Source organism: Pongo abelii, chromosome 3 (genome assembly GCF_028885655.2).
Source record: "Pongo abelii isolate AG06213 chromosome 3, NHGRI_mPonAbe1-v2.0_pri, whole genome shotgun sequence".
In the NCBI taxonomy this organism is placed as follows: domain Eukaryota; kingdom Metazoa; phylum Chordata; class Mammalia; order Primates; family Hominidae; genus Pongo; species Pongo abelii.
Genome location: NC_071988.2, coordinates 16529553 through 16556059, shown reverse-complemented (window position 1 = coordinate 16556059; position 26507 = coordinate 16529553). Strand labels below are relative to the sequence as shown.

General features: G+C 45.1%; 1 protein-coding gene across 2 annotated transcripts; it reads left to right on the top strand.

The window, feature by feature from the left end:
* The first annotated feature begins 19 nt into the window (after positions 1–19).
* QDPR (quinoid dihydropteridine reductase) lies at positions 20–25555 on the top strand. 2 transcript variants are annotated; one of them, XM_009239825.4, is made up of 7 exons: positions 22–217; positions 2845–2937; positions 7718–7814; positions 10344–10484; positions 19865–19973; positions 21461–21544; positions 25003–25555. In XM_009239825.4, the coding sequence occupies exons 1-7, from the start codon at positions 116–118 to the stop codon at positions 25106–25108; spliced, it is 732 nt and encodes a 243-aa protein (XP_009238100.2). In that variant the 5' UTR covers positions 22–115; the 3' UTR covers positions 25109–25555. The 2 variants fall into 2 exon arrangements, with proteins under 2 accessions (XP_063579407.1, XP_009238100.2); XM_063723337.1 differs by lacking the exon at positions 2845–2937 and having other exon boundaries at positions 20–217.
* Positions 25556–26507: the final 952 nt, after the last annotated feature.

Below are 26507 nucleotides of genomic sequence, written 5' to 3'. Positions count from 1 at the left end.
GGGCGCGGCCGCCGCGCGTTCCCTCTTGGCGGGGTTGGCCGGCCGGGGCGGGGCGCGGCGCGGCGCTCTGGCTCGAGGCATTCGGAGCTGCGGGAGCCGAGCCGGCAGGAGCAGGATGGCGGCGGCGGCTGCAGGCGAGGCGCGCAGGGTGCTGGTGTACGGCGGCAGGGGCGCGCTGGGTTCTCGATGCGTGCAGGCTTTTCGGGCCCGCAACTGGGTAATGCTGCGGGCGGGGGGCTGCTGGGTCTTCGCGGGGGTGGCCGGGGGCTTTCGTGTGGAGCCCGACTGGGGGCAGTCTAAAGGAAGGTGGGGGCCCCTATGCACCCCCGACCCGTGTTGCTTGCACGTGCGCGCACTGGTCTACGCGTCTATTCCTGCTTCCGAGTGTGTGCGCACGCCAGTCCCAGGGCGCTGGGCCTTTGCACTGCAAGGGGGTGCTCCGTGGGCCTCCGCCAGACCCAAAAAGCCCGGCGTGACTCGGGAGAGAATTCCAAAGGGGAGGAACGGGAGCGGGGGTGAGAGGACGGAGAGAGAGCGTAGAAGGAAGGCTCTGGAACGAGACAGCCCAGTCTCGGTTACTAGTCGTGAGACCGCGTATTGATTACTTAACGCCGTAGGACCTCGGTTTCCCCATTTGTACAATGGAGATTCTGACAGTGAGAGTTGTGAGGATTAGATGAGATAATTGGTGTCGTTGCACATAAATTACCTGACGCCTGGTAAAAACTGTTTAAATGCTGGCTATTAATGTTACTATTACTACCCACCCCTGTTCTTTTAGCCCCATTGGATCTGACAGTTTGAAGGCTCAGCACGGAAAAACGCTGACGGCTTCTTTGCTCTGCAAAGACTATTTCAACTACTTTGCATAGTCAGGTGTCAATTTCCAGGAGGCGGCAAGTCGGAGCAGAGCTGATCCATGGCCAAAGACCCTTGACCTCAGCCGCTCAGCAGGCCTCAGCACTTTCCCGATGGAGACCCTGCCAGGGGCAGCGTTCTGGGAGCTTAGTTAGCAGCAGCAGCGCGGCAGCCTGGGCAAGAGTACCCCTGGGACCAGAAAAAGGATCTCAGGATTTTCTTAAAAAAAAAAAAAAAAAAAAACTATTTAATTTTTATAGATGAAGGGGGCAAAAGTACAGTTTAGTTACATGCATATGTTGTGTAGTGGTGAAGTCTGGGCTTTTAGTGTAACCATCACCCAAATAGTGTACATTTACCAAGGTTTTCTTCTTGCTCAGAATCTGGTACAGGAATATGCTTCTGAAGAATTCAATCACACCGCTCACTTCCTGCCACCCATCTGCTCAATCCCTGGGGTCACTGAGGAGGGTGCTTTCCCAGGTCTTCAGAGATGCATGGTGGTGACAGAGGCAGCACTTCTGCCAAGGGCCAGGCACTGTGCTCCCAGTACCAGAGTTCCCATAGACTTTTAATGCTCCCAGTATCTTTAAGACAGTAGATCTTCTTAGTGTCATGTGTTAGAGGGTGAAGGCTGTGCGTTCTCCTGGTGGTGGCACTTTGGTCTTGGCAGAATCTGGAGAGCTGATTTACCTCTGGCTCTTGGTCTTTCCCCTCCGAACTTCTTCCTGCCATCTTAGGGAGGGCTAGGATAATGGAGATTTTCCATTGTTTCAGTATCCCCCATGGGATAACAAGTTAATTAATAGATGCTGTGTTTACAGCTTAAGGTAGAGATAATTATCTCTGGGGACTTCAGACCAAGAGACCCTGAGTAAGGACTGAGCATCACCTGTGCCAGGAGCTTTAGCATCTTCCATTTCATTTAATTCTTACACTGACCCTGTTAATCATTAACAAACAACCTCTTTTGTTGGGAACCTCTGCCCAGCATCGGAGTGAGAAAGCCACTCTGGCAGAGCTGGGATTCCAACCTGATCTGTCTGATTTCCAATCCTAAAACCCATCCCTCTCTGCCATAGGGCAGGGATCCTCTATGGGCTGAATCTGGTCTGCCACCTGTTTTTGTACAGCCCAAGAGTTAAGAATGATTTTACATTTTCAGGTGGTTGAAAATAAAATCAAATGAAGAATGATATTTTGTTACATGTGAAAATTATATGAAATTCACATTTCAGCTCTGAAGGTTTATTGGAACACAGCTGCATTTATTTTTTTCCTCTATTTATTGCTGTGTTCTGTTATAATTGCAGATTTGAGTAACAACAGATACCATATGGCCAGCAAAGCCTAAGGTAATTATGATCTGGCCCTTTACAGAAAATTTGCTGGCCCTTGATGTCTCTAGAAGTGCAGGGTTTGTGTTTAGAGGTGAATGTGGAGGAGGAGGGGAGTGTTTGGAGGTAGGAGGGGCTGGGATGGAGCCCAATATAGAGTAGGCTGGCCAAAGACAGGTGCCCCTGGAACATGTGTGAGAGGTCAGTTGCTAGTTCCTTTCTCTGGTGAGTTTTCATTTAAGCCTCTTGCCTGTCTCCACTCTCCTCCTTTTTCTTTTTTTTTTAAATGGAGATAAGGCCTCCTTCTGTCGCCCAGCTTGGAGTACAGTGGTGTGATCATAACTCACTGCACTCTTCAACTCCAGGGCTCAAGTGATCCTCCAGCCTCAACCTCCTGGGTAGCTGGGACTACAGGCATGTGCCACCACACCTGGCTAATTTTAAAATTTTTTGTAAACTGGGTCTTGCTATGTTGCCCAGGCTGGTCTCAAACTCTTGGCCTCAAGAGATCCTCCCACATCGGCTCCCAAAGTGCTGGCATTACAGACGTGAACCACTACACCTGGCCAACTCCTCTCATTTCTATGTGTGACTCTTTCCTGGAATAACAACTCACCGCCTCTTAACCAAAGCTGTTTTCTCCTTCCAGTGGGTTGCCAGCATTGATGTGGTGGAGAATGAAGAGGCCAGTGCTAGTGTTGTTGTTGTTATGACAGATTCGTTCACTGAGCAGGCTGACCAGGTAATTTCAAAAAGGCCCCCAAACGTTGTGAGGGGAACCCTGGGGAGAGGTGACCACTGGCTATATGTTCTTCTTTGGCTGTATGTTCTTCCTTTTATTTCGTTTTTTCCCCGAGACGGAGTCTTGCTCTGTCACCCAGGCTGGAGTGCAGTGGCATGATCTCTGTTCACTGCAACCTTTGCCTCCCGGGTCGAAGCAATTCTCCTGCCTCAGACTCCTGAGTAGCTGGGATTACAGGCGCCTGCCACCACCCCCGGCTAATTTTTTGTATTTTTAGTAGAGACGGGGTTTCACCATGTTGGCCAGGCTGATCTTGAACTCCTGACCTTGTGATCCGCCCGCCTTGGCCTCCCAAAGTGCTGGGATTACAGGCATGAGCCACCATGCCTGGCCTGTTCTTCCTTTTTTTTAAAGCTGTTATTTCTCTAACTAGGAAAGCCATTTGTGTTCATTGAGGAAAATTTGGAAAAAGTGAAAAATGATAAAAAGATAAATTATATAATCATTTTGAGTTAGTTCATTGTTAATGTTTTGGCCTATTTTCTTGTCTTTTTCTATGCATATTGTATGTTACTCCTTTTAAAAGTTTAGGTAATTTTGTATTTTATAGTTTACGGTCAGCTTTGTTTTTTTTTTTTTATACTTAAATAATTCTCCAGATTACTGAAAAAACCTCTTTGTAGATGCCTGATATTCCATTTTATGGAATGGCCACAATTTACTTAGTTTCTGTTTATTGTACATTTGAGTTTTTTGCAGGATTTTTGTTTTACTATTGTCAAGAATGTTGTGATGAACATCTTTGTCTACATATCTGATTATTATTGTTTCTTGTTTTAAGAGAGTCTTGCTCTATTGTTGACACTGGAGTGCAGTGGCACAATCTCAGCTCACTGCAACCTCTGCCTCCCGGATTCAAACAATTCTTGTGCCTCAGTCTCCTGAGTAGCTGGGATTACAGGCATGCACCCCAATGCCCAGCTAACTTTTTTGTATTTTTAGTGGAGACAGGGTTTTGCCATGTTGGCCAGGCTGGTCTCGAACTTCTGACCTCAAGTTACCCACCCACCTCGGCCTCCCAAAGTAATGGGATTATAGGCGTGAGCCACTGCACCTGGCCCACATATCTGATTATTTAGGATACATTCTAAAAAGTGGAATTACCCAGTTCACAGCAAGAACACTAACAAAACAGGTTATTTTAAATTATAAAATGATATGCATATTATAAAACAAAAGTCCAACAAAACTATGTAAATATAGAAATAAACTGTTAAACTGTCCCTTTTCTCCCCATCATAGTATCATTTCCCAGAAGGACGCACTATTAACAGTTTGATGGATATCCTGGTATAAATATCTTAGATGCTCTAGGCTGGGTTCAGTGGCTCACACCTGTAATCCTAGCACTTTGGAAGGCTGAGATGGGCAGATCACGAGGTCAGGAGATCAAGACCATCCTGGCCAACATGGTGAAACCCCGTCTCTACTAAAAATACAAAAATTAGCTGGGCATGGTGGTGCACGCCTGTAGTCCCAGCTATTCGGGAGGCTGAGGCAGGAGAATCACTTGAACCCGGGAGGCAGAGGTTGCAGTGAGCCAAGATTGTGCCACTGCACTCCATCCTGGGTGACAGAGTGAGACTCTGTCTCAAAAAAAAAAAAAAAAAAAAATCTTAGATGCTCTTAAGCAGTGCTTAACTTTCTTGAGAAGCTCTTCTGGTGAGCTGCCTGGATGACTTTTGAGTCAGGTTCTCACTGTGTTGCCCAGGCTGGACTGGAACTCCTGGGCTCAAAGGATCCTTCTGCTTCATTCTCCCAAATAGCTGGGACTTCCCGAGTAGCCACTGTGCCCAGCTGACTCTGTGTTTAATGGTTTTTAGTGCTGCAGCCCACATTCCCAAGGATAACTTCACATCACTGTGTGAAGCGCCATATTTTCCCAACCACTCAGTGTGGCAGGCAGGCAGGCCATTTTACAGTTGTGAAGACAAGTTTGCAGCGACTAAGTGACAAGGCCAACAAGCTACTCAGTGGTGGAGTCAGGATCATAGGTCTCCAGATACGAACTTTAATAAGTTCAGGTGCCGCTTGGTCTGTACGTGGGTCTGCTTTTCATTTAGTTACACTCTCCCTAGTAATCTCAATACTGATGTTTTATGATCCTTATCTGTTTTTTATAACAAATTTTTAAAATTTTAGAAGTGATGCATGTATGATATAGAAAATACAAATAAGCAAAAAGAAAAGGGAAATCATTTATAGTTCTAACATATAGTTAATCATTTATTTATATTTCCTTCTAGTCTGTCTCTCCAAAATATACATGTATAAATCTACACATTTTGAACATAAAACTGTGAGCACAACTCTGCTACTCATTTGCTCTTTCTAAAGTGTCAGTTTGACATAGATTGGAATGTAAAAGCCAGATGACTTATTTTAGCACTTCATTTTTGTTGTTCTTATTTTTCTTAGTGTGGTCTCAGTGTTCCCATACCTAAGTCATATAGATTGGCCTTAGTGAATTTAATAGTGAAAGTTGACATGGCATCATTGTTAGTTGCCAGGCACCATTCTCAGTGCTTTATTTTCATTAACACATGTAGTCTTCATTACATCCCAAAACAAAGCTTCTAATTTTATCCTCCTTTTAAATGGGGGTAACTGAAGCACAGAAAGGCCATGGTATTTGTCCAAGGTCAAACAGAAAAAAGGTTGCATAGCCAGTATTTGGACATGGGCAGTGGGGGTCTGACGGCTGTCCTCTTAACTGCTATGCTAAGCTGCCTTAAAGCAAAATAGTTCCATGTGAATAAAGTAATAAAGGCCAAAATGGCTGGGTGCAGCGGCTCACACCTGTAATCCTAGCACTTTGGGAGGCTGAGGCAGGAGGATCACTTGAGCCCAGGAGTTTGAGACCAGCCTGTGCAACATGGCGAAACCCCATCTCTACAAAAAAATACAAAAATTAGCTGAATGTGGTGGCATGCAACTGTAGTCCCAGCTACTCGGGAGCCTGAGGTGGGAGGGTGATTTGAGGCTGGGAGGCAGAGGTTGCAGTGAGCCGAGATCATGCCACTGCACTCCAGTCTGGGTGACAGAGCCCAGCCTTCTCTGAAAAACAAACAAAAAATAAAGTAATAAAAGCCAAAACTAAATGGAAGGGCAGTGTCTGGGCTTGGAGAGCAGCAGCCCTGCCAGGTGTGGGTCTCTGTAATTGGTGTCTCTTCAGTGTCTCTTCTGCTCTGATTAATTATAGGTTTCTAATGTCCCTGTAGATTGAATGTGGAGGTTGTCTCCACCCAAGGCTTGACAGTAGAGTGCATCTCTAAGACAGAGATTGAGAGATGCGTTTGTGCTTATAAACTTAGCTTTGAAAATCTCTTCCCTCTTCTACTACTCCACCAAAGGGAGGCAATTATCTTTTCCACCATACCCCCAACCTTAAGAATTTCTGAACAAACAGCATAACATTCAGTTTTGTCATGAAACTGGGGAAAGAGGTAATCAACTGAAATGTTCCTGCTGGGAGAGACACAGGGTGTTGATTTAAGTCTTTTTTAAAAAAAACTAAATGTAGAGATGAGGTCTTGTTTTGTTGCCCGGGCTGGTCTTGAACTCCTGGGCTCAAGTGATCCTTCTGCCTCTGCCTCCCAAAGTGCTGGGACTACAGGCATGAGCCACTGTGCCAAGCCTGATTTAAATCTTACGAAGATTGGGCTAGGTGTGGTAGCTCAATCCTGTCATCCCAGCACTTTGAGAGGCCGAGGCAGGCGAATCACCTGAGGTCAGGAGTTCGAGACAAGCCTGGCCAACATGGCGAAACCCCATCTCTACTAAAAATACAAAAAAATTAGCCGGGCATGGTGGCAGGTGCCTGTAATCCCAGCTACTCAGGAAGCTGAGGCAGGAGAATCGCTTGAACCGGAGAGGTGGAGGTTGCAGTGAGCCGAGATTGCGCCATCACACTCCAGCCTGGGAGACAAGCAAAACTCCATTTCAAAAAAAAAAAATCTTAAGAAGATTGATCTTAATGAAGCAATTGGGATGTGTCGTCTCAGCCATTCCAGAGAAATGTGGAAGAGTCATGGTGGATGGCCAGAATTGCCTGTCCTGACGGACTGTTCTTTTAATAAATTATAACAAGAGGGCATGCATATATTTTCAATGCTTTAAAATCTCAAACAAACAGAAGTAGAGAGATCATTAAAGTGAACCCCCATGTACTTAATATTACCAACATATTGCTATTGACTGTATTTTTTCTTGCTCATGATTTTTCTTACAATTTTTTGTTGGCATTTTTTTCAGAGTTGCGGTTAAAGGGATTTTTGGATGGGGGTAGGGAAAATAAGGTTGATTTTCTTTTTGGATTATAATTCTGTGATTTGTGAAGAAAGTCTGGAAAGAAATACACCAGGATGTTAACTATGGGCAGGCAGTGAAGCTGTAGGTGCTTTTTTTTTTTTTTTTTTAACCTTTCCCTACTTTTATTTATTAATTGTTTCATTTCAAGGGATGCTCATGTCTTTACCTTTCAGAATGTACACAGAGAGACTCTAGATTGTTTTTTAAAAATCACACTGAAGTGTACTTGGGCTTTGATGTCTAAAATGCTCATCAGAGCTTAGTCTTCCCTCTAATTCTCAAAGTGTTAATTGCCAGGTACTGTAAACTGGCTTAAAAAGAAGAGAAAAAGAAACTGAGTATCTGTAAAGATGCTAGCCTGTGTTGGCTTACCTTACAGTTGATACATGTTTTTGTTCTTGTGTTGAAGGTGACTGCTGAGGTTGGAAAGCTCTTGGGTGAAGAGAAGGTGGATGCAATTCTTTGCGTTGCTGGAGGATGGGCCGGGGGCAATGCCAAATCCAAGTGTGAGTCCTTTCCTGAGTCACTCATTTGTTCTGCTCTGCTCTTTGTCCAGCTGACAAGGATTGGGTTTGCACTAGGTGACAGGCCAGCTGTTTTTTGTATATATCCCAGAATCTTTAGAGTTGCTCGGGGAGAGAGTGATTAATGCACTTAATCCATTTTACGGATAAAGAAGAAACTTCCCCTGGAGGATGTGAGGGGACGGGGGCATTAAGTTTGAGTTTAAAGTAGAGGCAGAATGAAATCAGCATGGCCTGTGCCCCAGGCCATGTGCTGCTATTCAGGCATTGGAGGATGTGTAGGAAGTGCAGAGATCATTTAGAAAGTCAGAAGAAGTCAAACTTGAGATTTTACTAAAGCTGATTCCTTTTTTCATCTTTTCTTTTCCCTTCCCTTCCCTTCCCTTCCCTCCCCTCCCCTCTTCTCCCCTCCCCTTTTTCTTAAGACAGAGTCTTGCTCTGTCACCAGGCTGGAGTGCAATGGTGCAATCTCGGCTCAATGCAACCTCCGCCTCCCAGGTTCAAGCGATTCTCCTGCCTCAGCTTCCCGAATAGCTGAGATTACAGGTGCCCACCACCAAGCGCAGCTAATTTTTTGTATTTTTAGTAGAGACGGGGTTTCACCATGTTGGCCAGGCTGGTCTTGAACTCCTGACCTCAGGTGATCCACCCCCTTCAGCCTCCCAAAGTGCTGGGGTTACAGGCGTGAGCCACTGCGCCTGGCCCATTTTTCAACTTTTCATTATGGACATTTCTAAGCATACCAGAAAAGTTGAAAGAACAGTTCAGTGAACACCCTTATATGCTCCATCTAGATTCAGTAACTGTTAACATTTGCTGTACTTGAGTTGAGCTTGTTTTCTTGTGCCTGTGTACTTTGTGCATTTTTTTTTTGTTAACTGTTTGAAAGTAAGTTTACACCTCACTGTATTTCAGCATGTTTCTCCAAAGAATAAGCCCGTCCTACATTATTATGGTACCATTGTACCTAAGAAAATTAACGGTGATTATCTAAGATTAATGATATTGAGCCCATATTCAAATTTCCCCAGTTTATTCCATGTCTGTTATAGTTCTTTTTCCCTAAACATATTCCACTCAAGGTTTATGTACTGCGTTATGTTGTTTTTAGTCTCTTAATCTAGAAAATCTAGAATTTTTTAAAAAATCCCCTGTGATAAGACTTTTTGTCAAGTCCTTGGGAGTTTTCATATAGCATGTCTCACATTCTGAACTTGTCTGAACTTTTCTTTAAGGTGTTGTTTGACTTGTTCCTCTATCCTTGGTATTCCCCGTGAACTGGAATTTGGGTCTAGAGACTCAGTTAGATTTAGCATAAACATTCTTGAGGTGCGAATTCTTCCTGAGTGATGGTGTGTACCTCATATGACATCACCTGGGAAGCTCAGCATGGCAGCTTGCCCTACCCTTAGGGATGCCAAATTTGATGCTTGGTTGAGATGGCAACTGCCAGACTTCCATTATAAAGGTACTTTTTTTCTATTTGTGGTAAGTCAGTCATCTGTGGGATGTGTGGTACTGTGGTATTGTGTGTGAATGTCCTGTTTCCCAAGTATTATACTTTTCACCCAGTGGTTTTAGGCATTCGTTGATAATCTTTGCCTGAAGCACTTATTCAGGGGTTGGAAAATGGTAGTTTTCTAATTCTGTCATCCCTTCTACATTATTAGCCAAAGCCATTTAAAAAGACATTGACATTATGTGACCCACATGTCAATGTGAGAGTGGTGCTTTGTGAGGTGATCAGGTTAGCAAAACAGCTTGATAACCTTTTTGTATGTTTTGGGAGCAAGAAATGATAAATGTGGATCCATCAGGTTTTTTTCCTAGTCTTTTTTAGTGGGGAAATGCAATTTCTTGTTTATCACCTACCAACCCCTCCTATATCAGGAGGACATCCTTTTTTGATCACCAGGTACCACATGCCCTTCGAGTTGCCCAGTTGGTGGTGTGACATATGTTACCATTTGTTCTTCCTTATGTCTCTGGCGAGGCCGGGGAGTTAAAACAAGTGTAAAATGGCTGTTATTTTAGCTTTCTTTTAAAGAGTCTTTAAAGTTAACATTAAACTTTCAGACATAAAATATGTAGCTCAGTAAAAGCGCTCCTTATAGCTGTACAGTAATAGGCCCTTGGATTTTTATCACAGAGAAAACCTGACGTAGACATATAGGTTCTTATTACAAATCTGATACCATTCATAAAATAAAACAATCTTTGAATTAAAGCCAGTCCAGCAAATCAGTAAACTCTAGGTTTATTTGCTAAAATTTATTGGCAACGTTTTACCAGCGTATAGGTAAGGAAGCTGAACCTCGGGTGATCCCATGGCCTGGATTTGAACCTGTGTCTCTGACCACTGAGCCCTGTGCTGTTTGTGTTAGACCTTGCTGTAGACAGGGACCCGGGGACCAGGAGGGAGGGCTTCCCTGAGTGTGGGGCTGTGTGAGTTGAGCTCACCTTTTGGTTTCTTTCCTGGGAATGCTGAGCCCACATGTTTTTTTCACTCAGCTCTCTTTAAGAACTGTGACCTGATGTGGAAGCAGAGCATATGGACATCGACCATCTCCAGCCATCTGGCTACCAAGCATCTCAAGGAAGGAGGCCTCCTGACCTTGGCTGGTGCAAAGGCTGCCCTGGATGGGACTCCTGGTAAGCCTTTATTTCCCCATCTGTGAAGTGGGGGTGCTTACCTTGCTTGCTGGGGCTGCTGGGCACTTTCATGGGATGAGGACTGTTAAAGCCTTTACTCTCTAAGCTGCTTCACAGATGGATGGATTTTGTCTTCTTTTGGGCCTGAATCATTTTAGGGAGAAGAGTTCTGATCTTTTGTTTGCCTGTCCTTAGGTTTATGGTGGTGGTAAGGAACACTGATCTGGCAACCCCCATTTAGTTTATTTATCTGTGATCTACACTGGAATGAATGGTTTAGTGGATATTAATTAATTAATAAACATGGATTATTATTATCACATTGGATCCATGTGTTCCAGGGAAGCAGCTTAGCAGCTGGAAATAGCATAAGTTTTAGAATGGGAGAGGTTCATTTGGCCAGCACAGTGGCTCACACCTGTAATCCCAGCACTTTTGGGAGGCCGAAGCAGGAGGATTGCTTGAGCCCAGGAGTTCAAGACCAGCCTGGGCAACATAGTGAGACTGTGTCTCTACATTAGAAAAAAAAAAGAGAATGAGAGGGTTGGGGGTGGATTCTTTACCCTAGATGTGTGACCCTGAACCAGTTCTTTGGTCTCTGACCAGATGTCTACTGTAGTTTCCTTAATTGTAAAATAGTGACAATGACATCTAACTTGAAGAGTGCTGTAAAACTGTAGAGGTGTAGCTATGTAGAAAGTGCACATGGTAGGCACCCGTAAATGGTAAGTCTTACTGTTATTCAAAATAAATGGTAGGTCTTATATTCACTCTTTTCATTTCACATATATTCTCACTTTAATCTCATCAATATTATCTTTTTCAGTTTACAGGTTAGGAAACTAAAACTTGGAGAGTTAAGTAACTTGTCTGGGTTTGTGCAGTAAGTAAGTTGCAGACTTACTTGAACCAAAACCCTAATCATCTACCAACTGTGTGTTTTTTCCATTATGTCATTTCTTTTGCATTTTTTATGACCTGTATTAGTTTGTTTAGGTAGCCACAGACTGGGTGGCTTAAACAACAGAGATTTATTTTCTCGTAACTCAGGAGGCTAAAAGTCTGGAGATCAAGGTATCTGCAGGACTGGCTCCTTCTGCATCCTCTTTTCTTATAGATGGCTGCCTTCTCCTTTTGTCTGCACGTGGTCTTCCCTCTGTGTGTCTGTGTCCTTGTTTCCTCCTCTTCTAAGGACACCAGGCATATTGGACTAGGGCCCACCTTAATGGGCTCATTTTAACTTCGTTGCCTCTTTAAAGATCTTCGAATACAGTCACATTCTGAGGTACTGGGAATTAGGATTTCAATAGATGAATGTTGGGGGGAATCCATTTCAGCCCATAACACTCCCTGTGGGATAGGGCTAAAGGAATTTAAGCAGGGGTAGAAAGGGGCAGCATAGGGAGGCAGGAAGTGTCTACCTCAACTACCTAAGTTGAGCTCTTCTTTTAAAAAAATGAGAGCTTTTGGCTGGGCGCGGTGGCTCACACCTGTAATCCCAGAACTTTGGGAGGCCAAGGCGGGTGGATCATGAGGTCAGGAGATCAAGACCATCCTGGCTAACATGATGAAACCCTGTCTCTACTAAAAATACAAAAAATTAGCCAGGTATGGCGGTGGGCGCCTGTAGTCCCAGCTACTCGGGAGGCTGAAGCAGGCATGAACCCAGGAGGTGGAGCTTGCAGTGAGCTGAGATCACGCCACTGCACTCCAGCCTGGGCGACAGAGCGAGACTCCGTCTCAAAAAAAAAAAAGGAAAAAAAAAAAGCGGGAGCTTTTTTTGACTCTCTATTGAGTGGTAGAGACCTTGGGACCCTTCTCAATTATTTATTTTTTTAGGGACAGGGTCTCTCACCCAGGCTGGAATGTAGTGGTACGATCCTAGCTCACTACAGCTTGGAACCCTGGGCTCAAGCAGTCCTTTGCCTCAGCGTCTTGAATAGCTGGGACTGCAGACACACACTGCCATGCCTGGCTAATTTTTGTATTTTTGGTAGAAACAGGGTCTCGCTATGATGCCCAGGCTGGTCTCAAATTCCTGGCTTCAAGTGATGCTCCTGCCTTGGCCTCCGAGAGCACTGAGACTACTGGCACAAGCCACTACACCAGGCCCCTTCTCAATTTTAATACAACTCACTGAACTGTGAGGCCGTGACTACTAGCAATACCTTGCCTCTCATTTTCTTCTTCCATTTCTTAGAGCATGTGATGTTACAAGTCAATGGCTATAGCAATCATTGATGCTGTGTAAATGTTAGCTGTCTGGTTGGTTGAGATCTGATTTTTATTTAAGATGACATGGAACAGAGGCAGTAGAAAGTAAACAGAGAAATGAGTCTTAGCTTGACATTTTAAAAAACAAAACCCTAGGACCAAAAGACTGATTTTTCTAAATGACAGAAGAGTCTCCTACTTTCCTTTGGTTTGCAAGTATCCTTTGATTACATTTTGGGTAGTGGTTAAGACTGTAGGCTCTGGAACTGTGCATGTTGGTCTTCTGTTAAGGCTCTGTGACACATTTGGCAAGTTACTTCGCCTTTCTGAGTCTGCGTTTTGTCATCTGTAAAATAAGGTTAAATAGTGTCTCCTTTATATATATGGTGGTTGTACCTTGTAAATGTCTCAGTGGATCTAAATGGATGAGAAAAGTATTACAGAGAGTCAATAGTAAGTGTGAGCCATTATTATTATTTACTCTAGGCTTATTTCTGCCCAGCTGTTCTGCCTCAGATGTTAATGAATTTGTTCATCTTTAACCTCTTAAGTTAGATTTTGTTAGCTATTAATAATTGGAGTCATGATATCTTTTAAGTATGCTGCAGACCTCAGAAAAATCTGGGGAAATAGATCTACAGTTTGGAAGTAAATGATGAATCAGGCTTAGTAGTCCCTCAAACTCAAGAAGATTTGTTTGCACATGAGAAGTTTTTCACTTGGAAGGATACTGAGAAAACCTCACCCTCCTCTTTCCAAGATTATATTTCTAGACTGTCTTCTGTAGGACAAACTGTATTAAAATGGTGTTCACTTTTGTTTACCATTACAGGATCTGTGCTGTGATTGGAAATCAGTTTTGGGGGACAACATTGATCATTTAATAATTTGGAAGTGTTGACCTTCTTAGTGAAATGCCTTTTTTTTCATATCTTGCAAATAACCCCTTTTGTGTGCCCAAGGAAAGGTCATTCTGTAGAATTAAGCCATTACGTTTGCTATTTGCTTGTTTCTTTCCTTCGTCCGAGTCCCTGCTCTTGTGTTGTGTTGTTTGAATGGAGTGAAGAGAGAGCTCTGGGATTTTGAGGACCAGGGCTGGGTTAATGAGCACTTATGCCCTGGTTTATTTTAGTCACTGAAGAGTTTGTTATGCCCCCTGATTAAACAGAGAAGCTAAGGATGGTGAAATATTCTTCTTGTGCTTCCCAATAGCTCTTTGAGACCTTGACCCTCTTTTGCAATTTGAGGTTGTTGTTGAAGCAGTTTTGTGATTGATCCCTTGGCTGGGCTGTCATCCCCCCACCTCCCGCTGGACTTGTGATGCCTCCACAGCGATTACATTTTAAACAGTGTGTGTGCCGAGGATTTTAGGGAGCCTGATGACCTCTAGAAGAAATAGTGGTTTTCAGAAGGTGGAGAGGTTTACAGTGACTCATCATTCCTTCTTGTTGCTGTGATAGCAGTATTTAGTGAGCAGCTACAGTTGGGCACAGTGAGGGAACATAAAGAGGAAAGAGACCCCATTCCTGCCACATGCCTGCGGCGCAGAGGGAAACCTACCTTAATAAAAGACGTCCCTTGCTTCTGTCAGCAAATATCCATCGAATAGTGGAGGAAAGGGAGACCAATAGGTAGCAGGTATACACAATGTCACAATTTGCTCAAATGGTACACCCTAAACTTCTTTAAGTTTATTGTGTTTCAGTTATACCTCAATAGACTTGGTGAAAAAGAAATATTTTTAGGCATCTGTCTTCTGGGTGCTTGGCTTGTTGGGCTAAGCTTGATCTTATTTCATCACTAGAGGTAGGTCCTATTATTTTCCCTTGATTATGGAGGAAAAAATGTTCAGTGATTTTAGGTGCCTTGTCTAAGACAACCTGGCTAGTTAGTAGCAGATTGGTCTGAGTAATACATTGATCAGTAATTAATATATAATTATAGTCAGTAATTATAGCAATTACTGATAATATAATTATATAGAGATAATTATATAGTTATATTGAGATAATATAATTATATTGAGAGCCTCCTCTGGCAGCAGGGGTGCTGGTGGTGTGAGTGTGAGACTGGGCTACATTACGGTCTAAGCAGAGTGCTCCTGGGGGGGTGAGTCCACCTGTGAAAAGGTTTTGTTGAAGGAGCTGATTCAAATAGGGTCTTGGAAAAGGACTTGCTTTGACAAATAGAGCTTATGGGAAAAGACAAGAAGGCACTGTATTAGTTTTTATTTAAATAATTTAACCAGTTTTTAAACTGGAAAACTAACCAATCATGTAGTAAGAATTCACATGGCACTAAAAGAAACACAGTGAATAGGAAGACTCTCTCCTACTCACACCCCTGATCTCTATGGCACTCCCTCCCAGGCCCAACTACAGTGATGGCTTCTCGGGTGTCCTTCGGGAAGCATTCTGCGCCCATTCTACTGTGCGCGCATGTCACATTCACATACTTTTTAAAAAGCACCATAATTTGGCAGGGCGCAATGGCTCATGCCTGTCATCCCAGCACTTTGGGAGGCCACAGCGGGTGGTTCACCTGAGTTCGAGACCAGCCTGGCCAACATGGTGAAACCCCATCTCTACTAAAAAATACAAAAATAACCAGGCATCGTAGCAGGCACCTGTAATCCCAGCTACTCAGGAGGCTGAGGCAGGAGAATCGCTTGAACCTGGGAGGCGGTGGTTGCAGTGAGCTGAGATTGCACCACTGCACTCCAGCCTGGGTGACAGAGTGAGACTCTGTCTCCAAACAAACAAACAAAAAAAGAGGCTGAGGTGGGAGGATTGCTGGAGCCCTGGAAGTCAAGGATGCAGTGAGCTGAGATTGCACCATTGCACTCCAGCCTGGGCAACAGAGTAAGCTTGTCTCAAAAAAAAAAAGAAAGAAAAGCACCATAATTTGATGACTCAGTAGAGGCTTTTCTGTGCCTTATTCTTTTCACTTCATCATAGATTAAATAATTTAAAAGTTAGTTTGTCTGGAATATTGAGAAACTCATGAGTTACTGAGAATCACCTGCCATAGTTTTAATGAACAGAGCTACCAGTTTGTTCTTTTTTTTTTTTTTTTTTTTGAGACAGTTTTGCCCTTGTAGCCCAGGCTGGAGTGCAATGGCGCAATCTTGGCTCACCGCAACCTCTGACTCCTGGGTTCAAGCAATTCTGCTGCCTCAGCCTCTGGAGCAGCTGGGATTACAGGCATGCATCACCACCCCCAGCTAATTTTGTATTTTTAGTAGAGATGGAGTTTCCCCATGTTGGTCAGGCTGGTCTCGAACTCCCGACCTCAGGTGATCCACCTGCCTTGGCCTCCCAAAGTGCTGGGATTACAGGCGTGAGCCACCGCACCTGGCCCCAGTTTGTTTTCTCATTCCCACAGTTTTTGAGTGCCCACCATTTGATTAAGCCCCATTATCCTCCTTTGAGAAACCCACCTATTGCTCTTTTCTGAAAGCAATGAATATTTATTTATTTATTTATTTATTTATTTATTTATTTATTTTACTTGTTTTTTTGGAGACGTGGTCTGGCTCTGTCACCCAGGCTGGAGTGCAGTGGCGTGATCTTGGCTCACTGCAGCCTCAACCTCCTGGGCTCCAGCCATCCTTCCACCTCCGCCTACCGGGTTGCTGAGACTACAGGCGCGCGCCATCACCTGGCTAATTTTTGTATTTTTTGTGAATACAGGGTTTCACCATGTTGCCCAGGTTGGTCTCAAACTCCTGGGCTCAAGAGATCCACTTGTCTCAGCCTCCTAAACTGCTGGAATTACAAGCCTGAACTACCTCACCTGGCCAAATAAAGTATTTATTGAATGTCACCTTTTGGTTTGGGATACATTGGTGAACAAAAATCCCTGCCTCTGTGGAACTTACTTTCTTCTGGGAATGAAAGAGCCCTTTCGAGTTTATGAGGCGTGTCACGTTTCACGTCGCTTTCAGGAAAGCCTATGACCTGGGCATTGGATCCCATTTAGCAGGGAAGAACCAGAGGCTGAAAGAGCTGCTCGCCGAAGTCACAGTGGTGCGGAATCACCTGGGTTCCAAGCCCTGGCCTTGAAGTCCAGATTCTGGGTTCTTTCTGGTGTGCTGTGCCATTCCTGGGAGCCAGGGAGCTGCCTTGTGCTTCTTCATCTTTCTAACACTGAGCCTAGGGATTCCCACATAGAAGAGGCTCCATGACATGGGGTGGGGTAAGTGGGTTTTGATGCCCGGGAGCAGGCAGACCCTGGCAGCCCCTTTCCAGGCTCTGGCTTTACAGGCAGCAGAGTGATGGCAGGTCGGTTTGATGGTGTTAAGGCCAGAGTTGTCACCATCCCAGTCATGCCACTGTCCTTCCATCGCTGATAAGGAAGGAAATGCCCCGGATGGGCCGCAGATGACTGCTTGATCTGGAGAGGAATCATGTATTATAATATGAATAATGATGAGCTGGGAGAGTGGGAGAAGCATCACCCCCTCCCTGTCGCAGTCACTGGGAGAACATCTCCCTGGCAAGGTGCTGAGCAAAGCCCCTCCTACACCAGGCTGGGCTCCCTCCGCCCTGGTCGGTCGGGTTCTGTGCATGGCCTCCATGGTTTCCAAGTCCCTTTTTGGATGCGGTCTCCTCCCATCCTCAGCACGGCCTTGGGAATAAATTGTGATCTGAGATACCACTCCCATTTACAGATGGAAAAGCAGGCCCACAGAACCTGTGATTTTTTTTTTTTGGTGGCTGGAAAGGCAGGAGTTAGGGCTGCACTCTTTGAATTCCAAGTTGATGACCCTTTTTGCAATTCCTATTGCTGTCCGAGGAAAAGGAGTTGCCAGTGACCTGCTGAGAGTCATGAATGACAATAATGGCCAGGATTGAGTGTTCCTCTGTGCTTGGTACTGTACAAAGGGGATTTGTTAACCTGGAAAAAAAAACAATCAGTGGAGTTTTGTTACTTGACATAATTAAGGAGGATGCTGGAAGTATTCTCCAAAGCAGCGTCTCTCCCAGGAGGGTTTCACGGGGTGATGGAGAGTGGAGAGGGTGTGTCATTGCATATGGAGGAGGGGTCCCAGTGGCACAGATGCAGTGAGTCATCACGCCAGCACATAGTCACATGTTCTGGTGATGTAGCTATAGCTCCTCCCGGGTGCAGACTGTAGCACGGTAATGAGGAAAGTCCACTTGGGATCATCTCTATAAGTTGCTGGTTTCACCTGACCTGGTGACTGCATTCCATGCAAGTTGTGGGAAAAACCAGGCTGAAGGGCAGGAGGCTGTGAAACAGGCTAATTGTTCAAGCTGATGAAACTCCTATAGTCCCTGGAGACCCTCCCTGTCTGCTACATTTGTACATGGTATTTTATTTGATTGTTGTATTATCCTTAGCATTTGGGATTGTCATTCCCATTTCACGGAATGGGAAACAGAGGATTCCAAGGTTTAGTAGCCTCTCCCAGTGTCAGTCACTAGCAAGCAGCAGAGCCTAGACACGAAGCCAGGTGGTTGGGTTCCAGGGCACATTACTTCTATTGATTTGATGGGAAACCTTCATTGAGTGCCTGTCCTGTGCTAAGGGTATGCTCACAATTAACTACTCTATTCCTGTGTGTTGTTGTGAGCCCCTCTGGATCACACCTGAGTTTATACTGATAAGGTGATTAGTAGATTGGGGCCCCTAGACAGTCTCAGGATGGAGCTACTTCTTAGAATGACCAAGCAATTAGGAGGTTAGAACTTTCAGCTCCACCTACTGACCTCCTGGAAGGAAGTAGGCTGGAGATTAAGCTCTATAAAAACTTCCAGATGTGATAGGCGTCTGCGCTGGGAGGATGGCGTGGCTGGAGCAGGTGTGGAAGTTCCACGCCCATCCCCTCTCCTACCCTGCCTCTGTGTCATCCCACCTGGCTGTTCCTGAGTGTATCCTTTATAATAAATCAGTAACTATAAAAAAAAAAGGGTTTGCCTGAGTTCTTCAAGCCATTCTAGCAAATTATTGCACCTGAAGAGGAGGTTGTGCAAACCCCTGATTTAGCCTGTCGGTCAGAAGTCTAAGTGGCCCAGGACTTGTGACTGGCATCTGAAGTAGGGTAGGTCTTATGAGACTGAGCCCTTAAATCAGACGGGAGTACGGTGATGTGATCATAGCTAATCGCAGCCTTGACCTCCCCCAGGCTCAAGTGAACCTCCCACCTCAGCCTCCCGAGTAGCCGGGACCACAGGCATGTACCAGCAGGCATGGCTAATTTTTGTAGAGATGGGGTCTCACTATGTTGCCCAGGCTGGTCTTGGAACTCTTGGGCTCAAGGAATTCTCCTGCCTCAGCCTCCCAAAGTGCCGGGATTAAAGGCATGAGGCACTGCACCTAGCCGGGAGTTCTAATTGAATTGTCAGACACCCAGTTGGTGTCTGGAGACTTAGAGAATTGATTGTGTTAGAAAACACCTCAAACCCATTTTACAGATGCAGCAACTGAGGATTAGAGAGGTTTTGGGAACTTTCCCAGAATTTCTTTAGTGGTAAGTGGAGGAACTGGGATTTGAATGTGTGTAATTTAACTTTAAGGCCTGTACTCCAAATGACTGCTTGATTTTGCTGTCCCATTGAGTACCACTGTGTGCCAGGTGCTCACAAGCATTTAGTGATCAAAAGGTTCAGAACCCATTTCTTGCCTGGGCTTTAACCTCTCCATCAGCTTTGGCACAAGTCTGTGTGTGAGCCTGGCATGTACTCAACCTGTCTTGAGTCTTGGCTTCCTAAGAATAAAAATAAGATCAACCTTCTGGCTTTTGTAATAAATGTTAAGTGTTAGATGAATAGTAGGTACACCTGAAATGTCATGTCTCCTCCACTTTTCTCTCCATAAATATTCATTTATCTTTTCTTCCTGGCCTCTTCTGGGCCCTGGAATGCCGCACCTTGGATGCACCGGTGGCCTGTGTAAAGCCTGTATTCTTGGAAACTGGCCAGAGGCCATAACTCCCAACCCACCTGTTCCCATCCCCTATTTCTCATGGCTCTCTGCCATTTTTTGGTGGGGGTTGGTGAGGGCGTCCGGCCTGAAGGAGGAGGCCAGACGCAGCTATTTATAAAGTTTTCAGGGAATAGAGATCTCAAGAGAAGATTGCATGTCCTTGCTGTCCCCCTGGCTGCCAGTGGTCACTGAGCCATCTTCTCACCATTTCCCAGGTATGATCGGGTACGGCATGGCCAAGGGTGCTGTTCACCAGCTCTGCCAGAGCCTGGCTGGGAAGAACAGCGGCATGCCGCCCGGGGCAGCCGCCATCGCTGTGCTCCCGTAAGTGCTTGGGGTTCCCTGGCTGCTGCCCACCTCTGCCCCACTGCTGCGGGTGACCGTTTGTCTGACTGTAGCTTTCCACAGGCTGTGTGTGCTCTCACCTCTGGCTCTGAAACACACCAAAGTCTCTTAAGATACTTACTATCTTAATCTGTTTGAATTGCTCTAACAAAGTACCTTAGACTGGGTGATTTATAAACAGCAGAAATGTATTGCTCACAGTTCTGGAGGCTGGGAAGTCCAAGATGAAGGCACCAGCAGATTTGGTGCCTGGTGAGGGCTCATTCCTCATAGATGGCGCCTTCTATATGTGCTCACATGGTGGAAGGGGCAAATGGGCTCCCTCTAGCTTCCTTTATAAGTATGCTAATCCCCTCCTAAAGGCCCCCAGTTGTCTCCTGCAGACCTCACCTCTTAATACTATTACATTGCAGATTGCGTTTTGTATGTGAGTTTGAGGGGGATACATTCAGACCATAGCAATATTTCAAGTTTTGGGTTCTCCTGGGCTGTCCAGAATGTTTGATTGGCTGGTTGGATGGGTCTGTCTTTTTTGCTTCTTTTTTTCCTCTCCCTTTCTTTTCTCCCTTCATCATTTCTTCCTTTGAAATTAGACTGCACATTTTACTTTTTTATACGTAGTTCTGTCTTTCAAGTCATTATATGGGGTGTGTGTGTGTGTGAGAGAGAGAGAATATGGGAAACTGTTGGAGGTGTTTCTGTTGGTCATCGGGGGACAGTCCCCCATCAGCCGTCCCAGGCAGAGGCAGCTGCTTTGGAGGGAGGCTACTCCTTCTCGCTGGAAGGCTTCCAGCGCCAGCAGGCTTGCCTCTTGCCTGTGGTCCTATAAAGGGATGCTGAGACTGTAGGGAGTGCACCGATTGACTTTCTGGTTCCCTTTTAGTTGTGAGGCTCTGTGATTCTGTGACATGATTCCCACAGCTGTTTTGAATGATTCGAATGATTCCCGAGGCCTGAATGTTCTTGGGAGATTCATGCATATCTGAATTCTGTATTCTTCTGCCAAAAATCTTAAGGTTTTGTGGAAAATAGCCACATATTTAAAATTTTAGTATTTCAGTATTCTCATATTTAAAGGCATATTACTATCTTAAATCCTTAGAAATGAATGTGCTGCATGTTAGGGAGTGAATAAAGACACAGCAACAAAGCAGTTTAATTCAGTGAAGACTGTTTTTAAAAATGGCAAAATGTGGCTCCTTCTGTTTTGTTCTTATTTGCCTAAGTGGTGAGCCACGGCACACCTTATTGAATTATGCTCAGATCTGGCCTTTGCTAGCGGGGACAGCTTCCTGCTCTCTCTCTGCTTATCTCTCTGTCTGATCTTTCCATGTAAATAGCACCCTCAGTGCCAGAGGCTCTAGGTTGTCATGCTGTATGTTTGCGTTTTCCTGGCCAAGGGGGACTGGGCACCTGTTGTTAGGAAGGAGCGACATGAATGACATGTTTATCTGTGTCCATTGCAGGGTTACCCTGGATACCCCGATGAACAGGAAATCAATGCCTGAGGCTGACTTCAGCTCCTGGACACCCTTAGAATTCCTAGTTGAGTGAGTATTATAGTCATGTCCATGACTGAGCAGCTTCCAGCCCCTATTCTCTGCCTGCTCTGGTCCAGAGGACAAGTCTGTGTTCCCTGAGATCGTCAATCCGGGTGGTCTTGGGAGGTCTCTGGGACTCTGAGGATGCATTGCACATCAGACGGAATCTCAGGGTAGCTGGACTTGGAGACAGGCAGCAGAGTGGTGGAATGGGTAGTGCCAACATGAATCCTGGCTCCCTCCCTCACCTCCGGCCATGCTGAGCACATTATTGACCTGCCGAGGCCTCAGTTTCCCCACCTGTATCGTGAAGTCCATCATGCTTGTTAGGAGGATTAAATGTGATAGTGTGCGCCAAGCACTCGACACAGTGTCTGGCCATAGCAAGTGCTCAGTGATCCCCAGCTGCAGTTTGCGTCGTTACTGCTGTGATGAGGAGACTCCATGGGGGAGGGGGACACCAGGTAGATGGCCTGGGGGCACATGTCTGAATCTGTGTCAAGCCACAGACCCACAGAAAGTGCCCTTTAATTTCCGAAATCCTTTTTGCCCGTTTGTGAATATGGGTGGCATTTGAACGCTCATGGGACAGAGAGCTGAATTCCTCCTTTGTGTTTGTTTAGGTGTCAGTTCCCCAAGCCTCTCTAGTTAGTAAGCATGTGTTCATCGAGCACCCACTATGGGCCAGGTGCTGCCCTCGGCTCCGGGGTCACAGTGAGGACAAAGATGGGATCCCTGCCCACGTGGAGCAGGGGTGCCGAGAGGGTCAAGGTGACAGCCTGACCCAGCAGTGCCTCTGTGTAAACTGCTTTGACGACTGTTTATAAGAGATGTTTGTGAAGTTAGCAGTGTGCTTCTGGCCTGATGTCACAATCTCATTTAAATTAAATCGGGAGAAATTTGGGACTTGCGTTTTATGTTTGAAACGTATACTTACAGAACACTTTTTATGTCCCAGTCACCATTCTAAGCACTTCATAACTCTTATTTAATGCTCATAGCAAACTCTGAGGGAGGAGCTGTCATTTTTGTTTGAGGCTTAGAGACTTGGAGGGATGGCAGGGGCTAAGTCACTCGCCTAAGCTCACACAGCACAGCCAGGATCTGACATAAGTGGTGTGGCTGCAGAGCCTATGGTCTTAACTGGTGTGCTGACAGTTATTTCTATCTATGCCAGGAATCATGCTTAATGCTTGATTTGCAGGAAAAAAAATTGAAGTTGTAGAGGAAATCAAGCTTTGAATTGTGTTTGTGTTTGAATTTCTTTTTAAAGGCCAACACTCCCAACCACACTTGAGATATTCATCTAAGACCTAGACTCTTGATGGAACATCTGGGATCTTGTGTCTGAACTCGTGCTGAGCTACAGACCCACAGAGGACGGGCTGTCACAGGCCCCCTTTTGTTCTAGAGATCACATCCACCCATTTGTGGTATTTGAAAACTCTCAGAAAAGTTGGCATAAAGTTTGCTTTGGCATAAAGTTTTGCTTTGGCATAAAGTCTGCGAGCACATCCTTCCTCTACTATCCCTGGTTAGAATGGCGTTCTCGCTCACCTATCCACGCTGCAGATGAGGGTGAAGGAGAAGTAAGACCATTTAAAACATGCATTGCAGCAAACCAACATGGCACATGTATACCTGTGTAGCAAACCTGCACGCTGTGCACATGTAGCCTAGAACTTAAAGTATAAAAAAACAAACAAAAAAACATGTGTAACCAACACACAAAACCCTACACATCCAAACGGCACTGGTCTCTTTCAGAGCCTTCCCTCACCGAGACCTGCCCTGTCCCCAGAGATGAGGCCATGACATGACAGTACTTTAGAGAATTTTAGCAACGCTTTGTTTTTTAAGCCCATGTGCTCAAATGAGCTCGTTCAAACCCCAGAGTGGGGGCCTGAATGACTGGACCTTTACACATCAGCGCTGGCCCAGAAGGTTACAGATCGGTACTGGGAGTCTGCCAGGAAGGAACTGCTAAGCGCTTTCCAGTTAATGAAGGTCTGAAGTCTCAGCTGGTGAATTGTCAAAATGGATGATGTACTCAAATGTAAATGTTTTGTGTTAAAGAATTATCATCTACTTCTTGTTTCTTGTGAATTTCTTTTGCCCTTTTTCATTCCCGTCTTCTTAGAGGGTCTTTTTGACTGCCGCAAGTGGGGTCAGTTGCTCCTCTCCTCAGATTTGTGAAAGGCCCTGTTACTGTATTTAACATTTTATTGTAATAGTCTGTTTTTTTCCTATCTCTTTTTCCATGGTTTGGCACAGCTGTGGGTACTCTATAAATGTTTGATTAAAAAAATGCCAAATAAGTGAATTCCGTCTGTTTCTCTCATAAATTTATGAGAAGGTAATATAGCAAAGTATTGTGCATATGTCTCTCTCTTTGAATGAACTAATTAAAATCTTTAAAAACAATTTTTTTTTTTAATTTTTTGAGACAGGGTCTCACTCTGTCACCCAGGCTGGAGTGCAGTGTCACGATCACAGCTTACCCTAGCCTTGATCTCCGGGGCTCAAGCAGTCATCCCACCACAGCCTCCTGAGTAGCTGGGACTACAGGCATGTGCCATGCCCAGCTATTTTTTGTGTTTTTTTAGAGGTAGGGTTTCACCCAGTTGCCCAGGCTGGTCTCAAACTCCTGGGCTCAAGTGATCCACCTGCCTCAGCCTCCCAAATTGCTGAGATTACAGGTGTGAGCCACCACCCCTGGCCAAATTAAAATCTTTTAAAAATCACAAAAGAATTCCAACAATGTAGAAACATACCAAAATGAAAGTTAAACTTACGCCAAATCCTGCCACTCAGAGATTAGAACGAGTACACCACTGAACTCACTGGGGGCCTGGGTATGTGTCCATCATGCCTAGTGGCTTTTATTTATTTTTTATTATTTTTTGGAGATGGAGTCTTGCCATTGTGTCCAGGCTGGCCTCAAACACCTGGGCTCAAGTGATCCGCCCGCCTTGGCATCCCAAAGTACTGGGATCATAGGGGTGAGCCATAATGCCTGACCTTTAGTGGCTTTTATTTATTTATTTATTATTTTTTGTGAGACGGAGTCTCATTGTGATGCCCAGGCTGGAGTGCAATGGTGCGACCTTGGCTTACTGCAACCTCTGCTTCCCGGGTTCAAGTGATTCTACTTCCTCAGCCTCTTGAGTAGCTAGGATTACAGGCACGTGCTACCATGGCCAATTTTTGTATTTTTAGTAGAGATGGGGTTTCATCATATTGGCAAGGCTGGTCTCAAACTCCTGACCTCAAGCGATCTGCCCGCCTCGGCCTCCCAAAGTGCTGGAATCATGGAGTGAGCCATGGCACTCAGCCCTTAGTGGCTTTTAAACAGTCGCTGCTGTGCCACCCCTTCCCCCCACCCCACAAGCCGTCACTGTGAAGGTCACCATGTGCCCAGATTTTTGCTTTGAGAATATACAAAAAACTTTTCTTTTCTGTTCCAGAACCTTCCATGACTGGATCACAGGGAAAAACCGACCGAGCTCAGGAAGCCTAATCCAGGTGGTAACCACAGAAGGAAGGACGGAACTCACCCCAGCATATTTTTAGGCCTCATCTCTGTGCCTGTGAGGGGCCTGCCAGAAAAGTCACTAACCTATCTCAGTGTGGCCTTGTCCAGCCTTGTGTTTTCTGTAACCCCTGTTTGTGGTACGAGATAATGAGTCCTATTTTTCTCTCATGTAACGTGCATTTGCTCTCCTAGGACAGTGTAATACATTTATGTGAAGTAAAAACATGCGAGACTGGCGGCCAGCAAATAGCATCCGTCAGTCTGTGTTAACTGCATAGGGAGGGCTCTGCATAGCACCTGCTATAGTGGTGTCATGTTGGATCACTTTTGAGAATGTTTATCTGTCCTTGACAGTGGCTGTCATCTTGACTACTTTATTGATTTGTTGGTATTGGGGACATTTTAAAGGCTGAGTTATTTTTGAATGTCGTGTTTATGTCATAGATGTAGTTTTTGCAGCCTTGAATTAAACTGCCTTAAAACTCCTTTTGTGGTATAAGCAAAACTCCGTGGACTCTGTCCTGGTATCCTTTTCCTGTGTGGTTGCCCCGTGTCCTCTGGCCTAGGGTTAAGTGTGCAAGATAACTACTTGTGAGTATTCAGAATGTTGTTCCTAATAAATGTACTTGTTTTCTGTCTTCTTTAATCAAATCACATCTTATATACAGCAGTCAGAGATGAGTACACTAGAATCATGGATTGCTGGAGGTTTTTTAATCTGGTGTTCTCAGAAGGGCGTGGGTTTAAATCCTGAAATAAATATTTCAACACAAGAACACAGGCCTGATTCTGCCTTGGACATGTCAAAATCTGGGGGTGATGGGATGGCCCTGTGCATTTAGAAGCAGCTCTCCACATATGGCCAATGTAGACTGTCCTGGTGGAGAACTAGTAGTGATTTAATCCAACCCGATCATTTTACAGGTGAGGAAACTGAAGCCCAGAGAGACATTACCTTGTTGCCGGTAACTGGCAGAGCTAAGTCCAGATCTCTAGTCACCAGACAGTTGCTGTTTTTAAACGCCTTTACCACGTATTTTCTTTCTTTTTTTAGTGAGGTGAAATTCACATAAAATTAGCCTTTTTTTGTTGTTGAGACGGAGTCTTGCCCTGTTGCCCAGGATGGAGTGCAGTGGCGCCATCTCGGTTCACTGCAAGCTCCGCCTCCTGGGTTCACACCATTCTCCTGCCTCAGCCTCCCGAGTAGCTGGGACTACAGGCGCCTGCCACCATGCCCGGCTAAGTTTTTTTGTATTTTTAGTAGAGACGGGGTTTCACCGTGTTAGCCAGGATGGTCTTGATCTCCTGACCCTGTGCTCTGCCCACCTCAGCCTCCCAAAGTGCTGGGATTACAGGCGTGAGCCAGTGCACCCGTCCAAAATTAGCCATTTTAAGGCTAATTTTAAGTACTAAAAGTTAAGTAGGTGAGCAGTTCAG

Excerpts from the sequence above, each read along its gene's own strand:
- QDPR (XM_009239825.4), top strand. The coding sequence starts at position 116 with ATGGCGGCGGCGGCTGCAGGCGAGGCGCGCAGGGTGCTGGTGTACGGC. Across the intron at positions 2,938-7,717 it reads TCACTGAGCAGGCTGACCAG|GTGACTGCTGAGGTTGGAAA; the intron begins GTAATTTCAAAA and ends CTTGTGTTGAAG. Across the intron at positions 21,545-25,002 it reads CCCTTAGAATTCCTAGTTGA|AACCTTCCATGACTGGATCA; the intron begins GTGAGTATTATA and ends TTTCTGTTCCAG.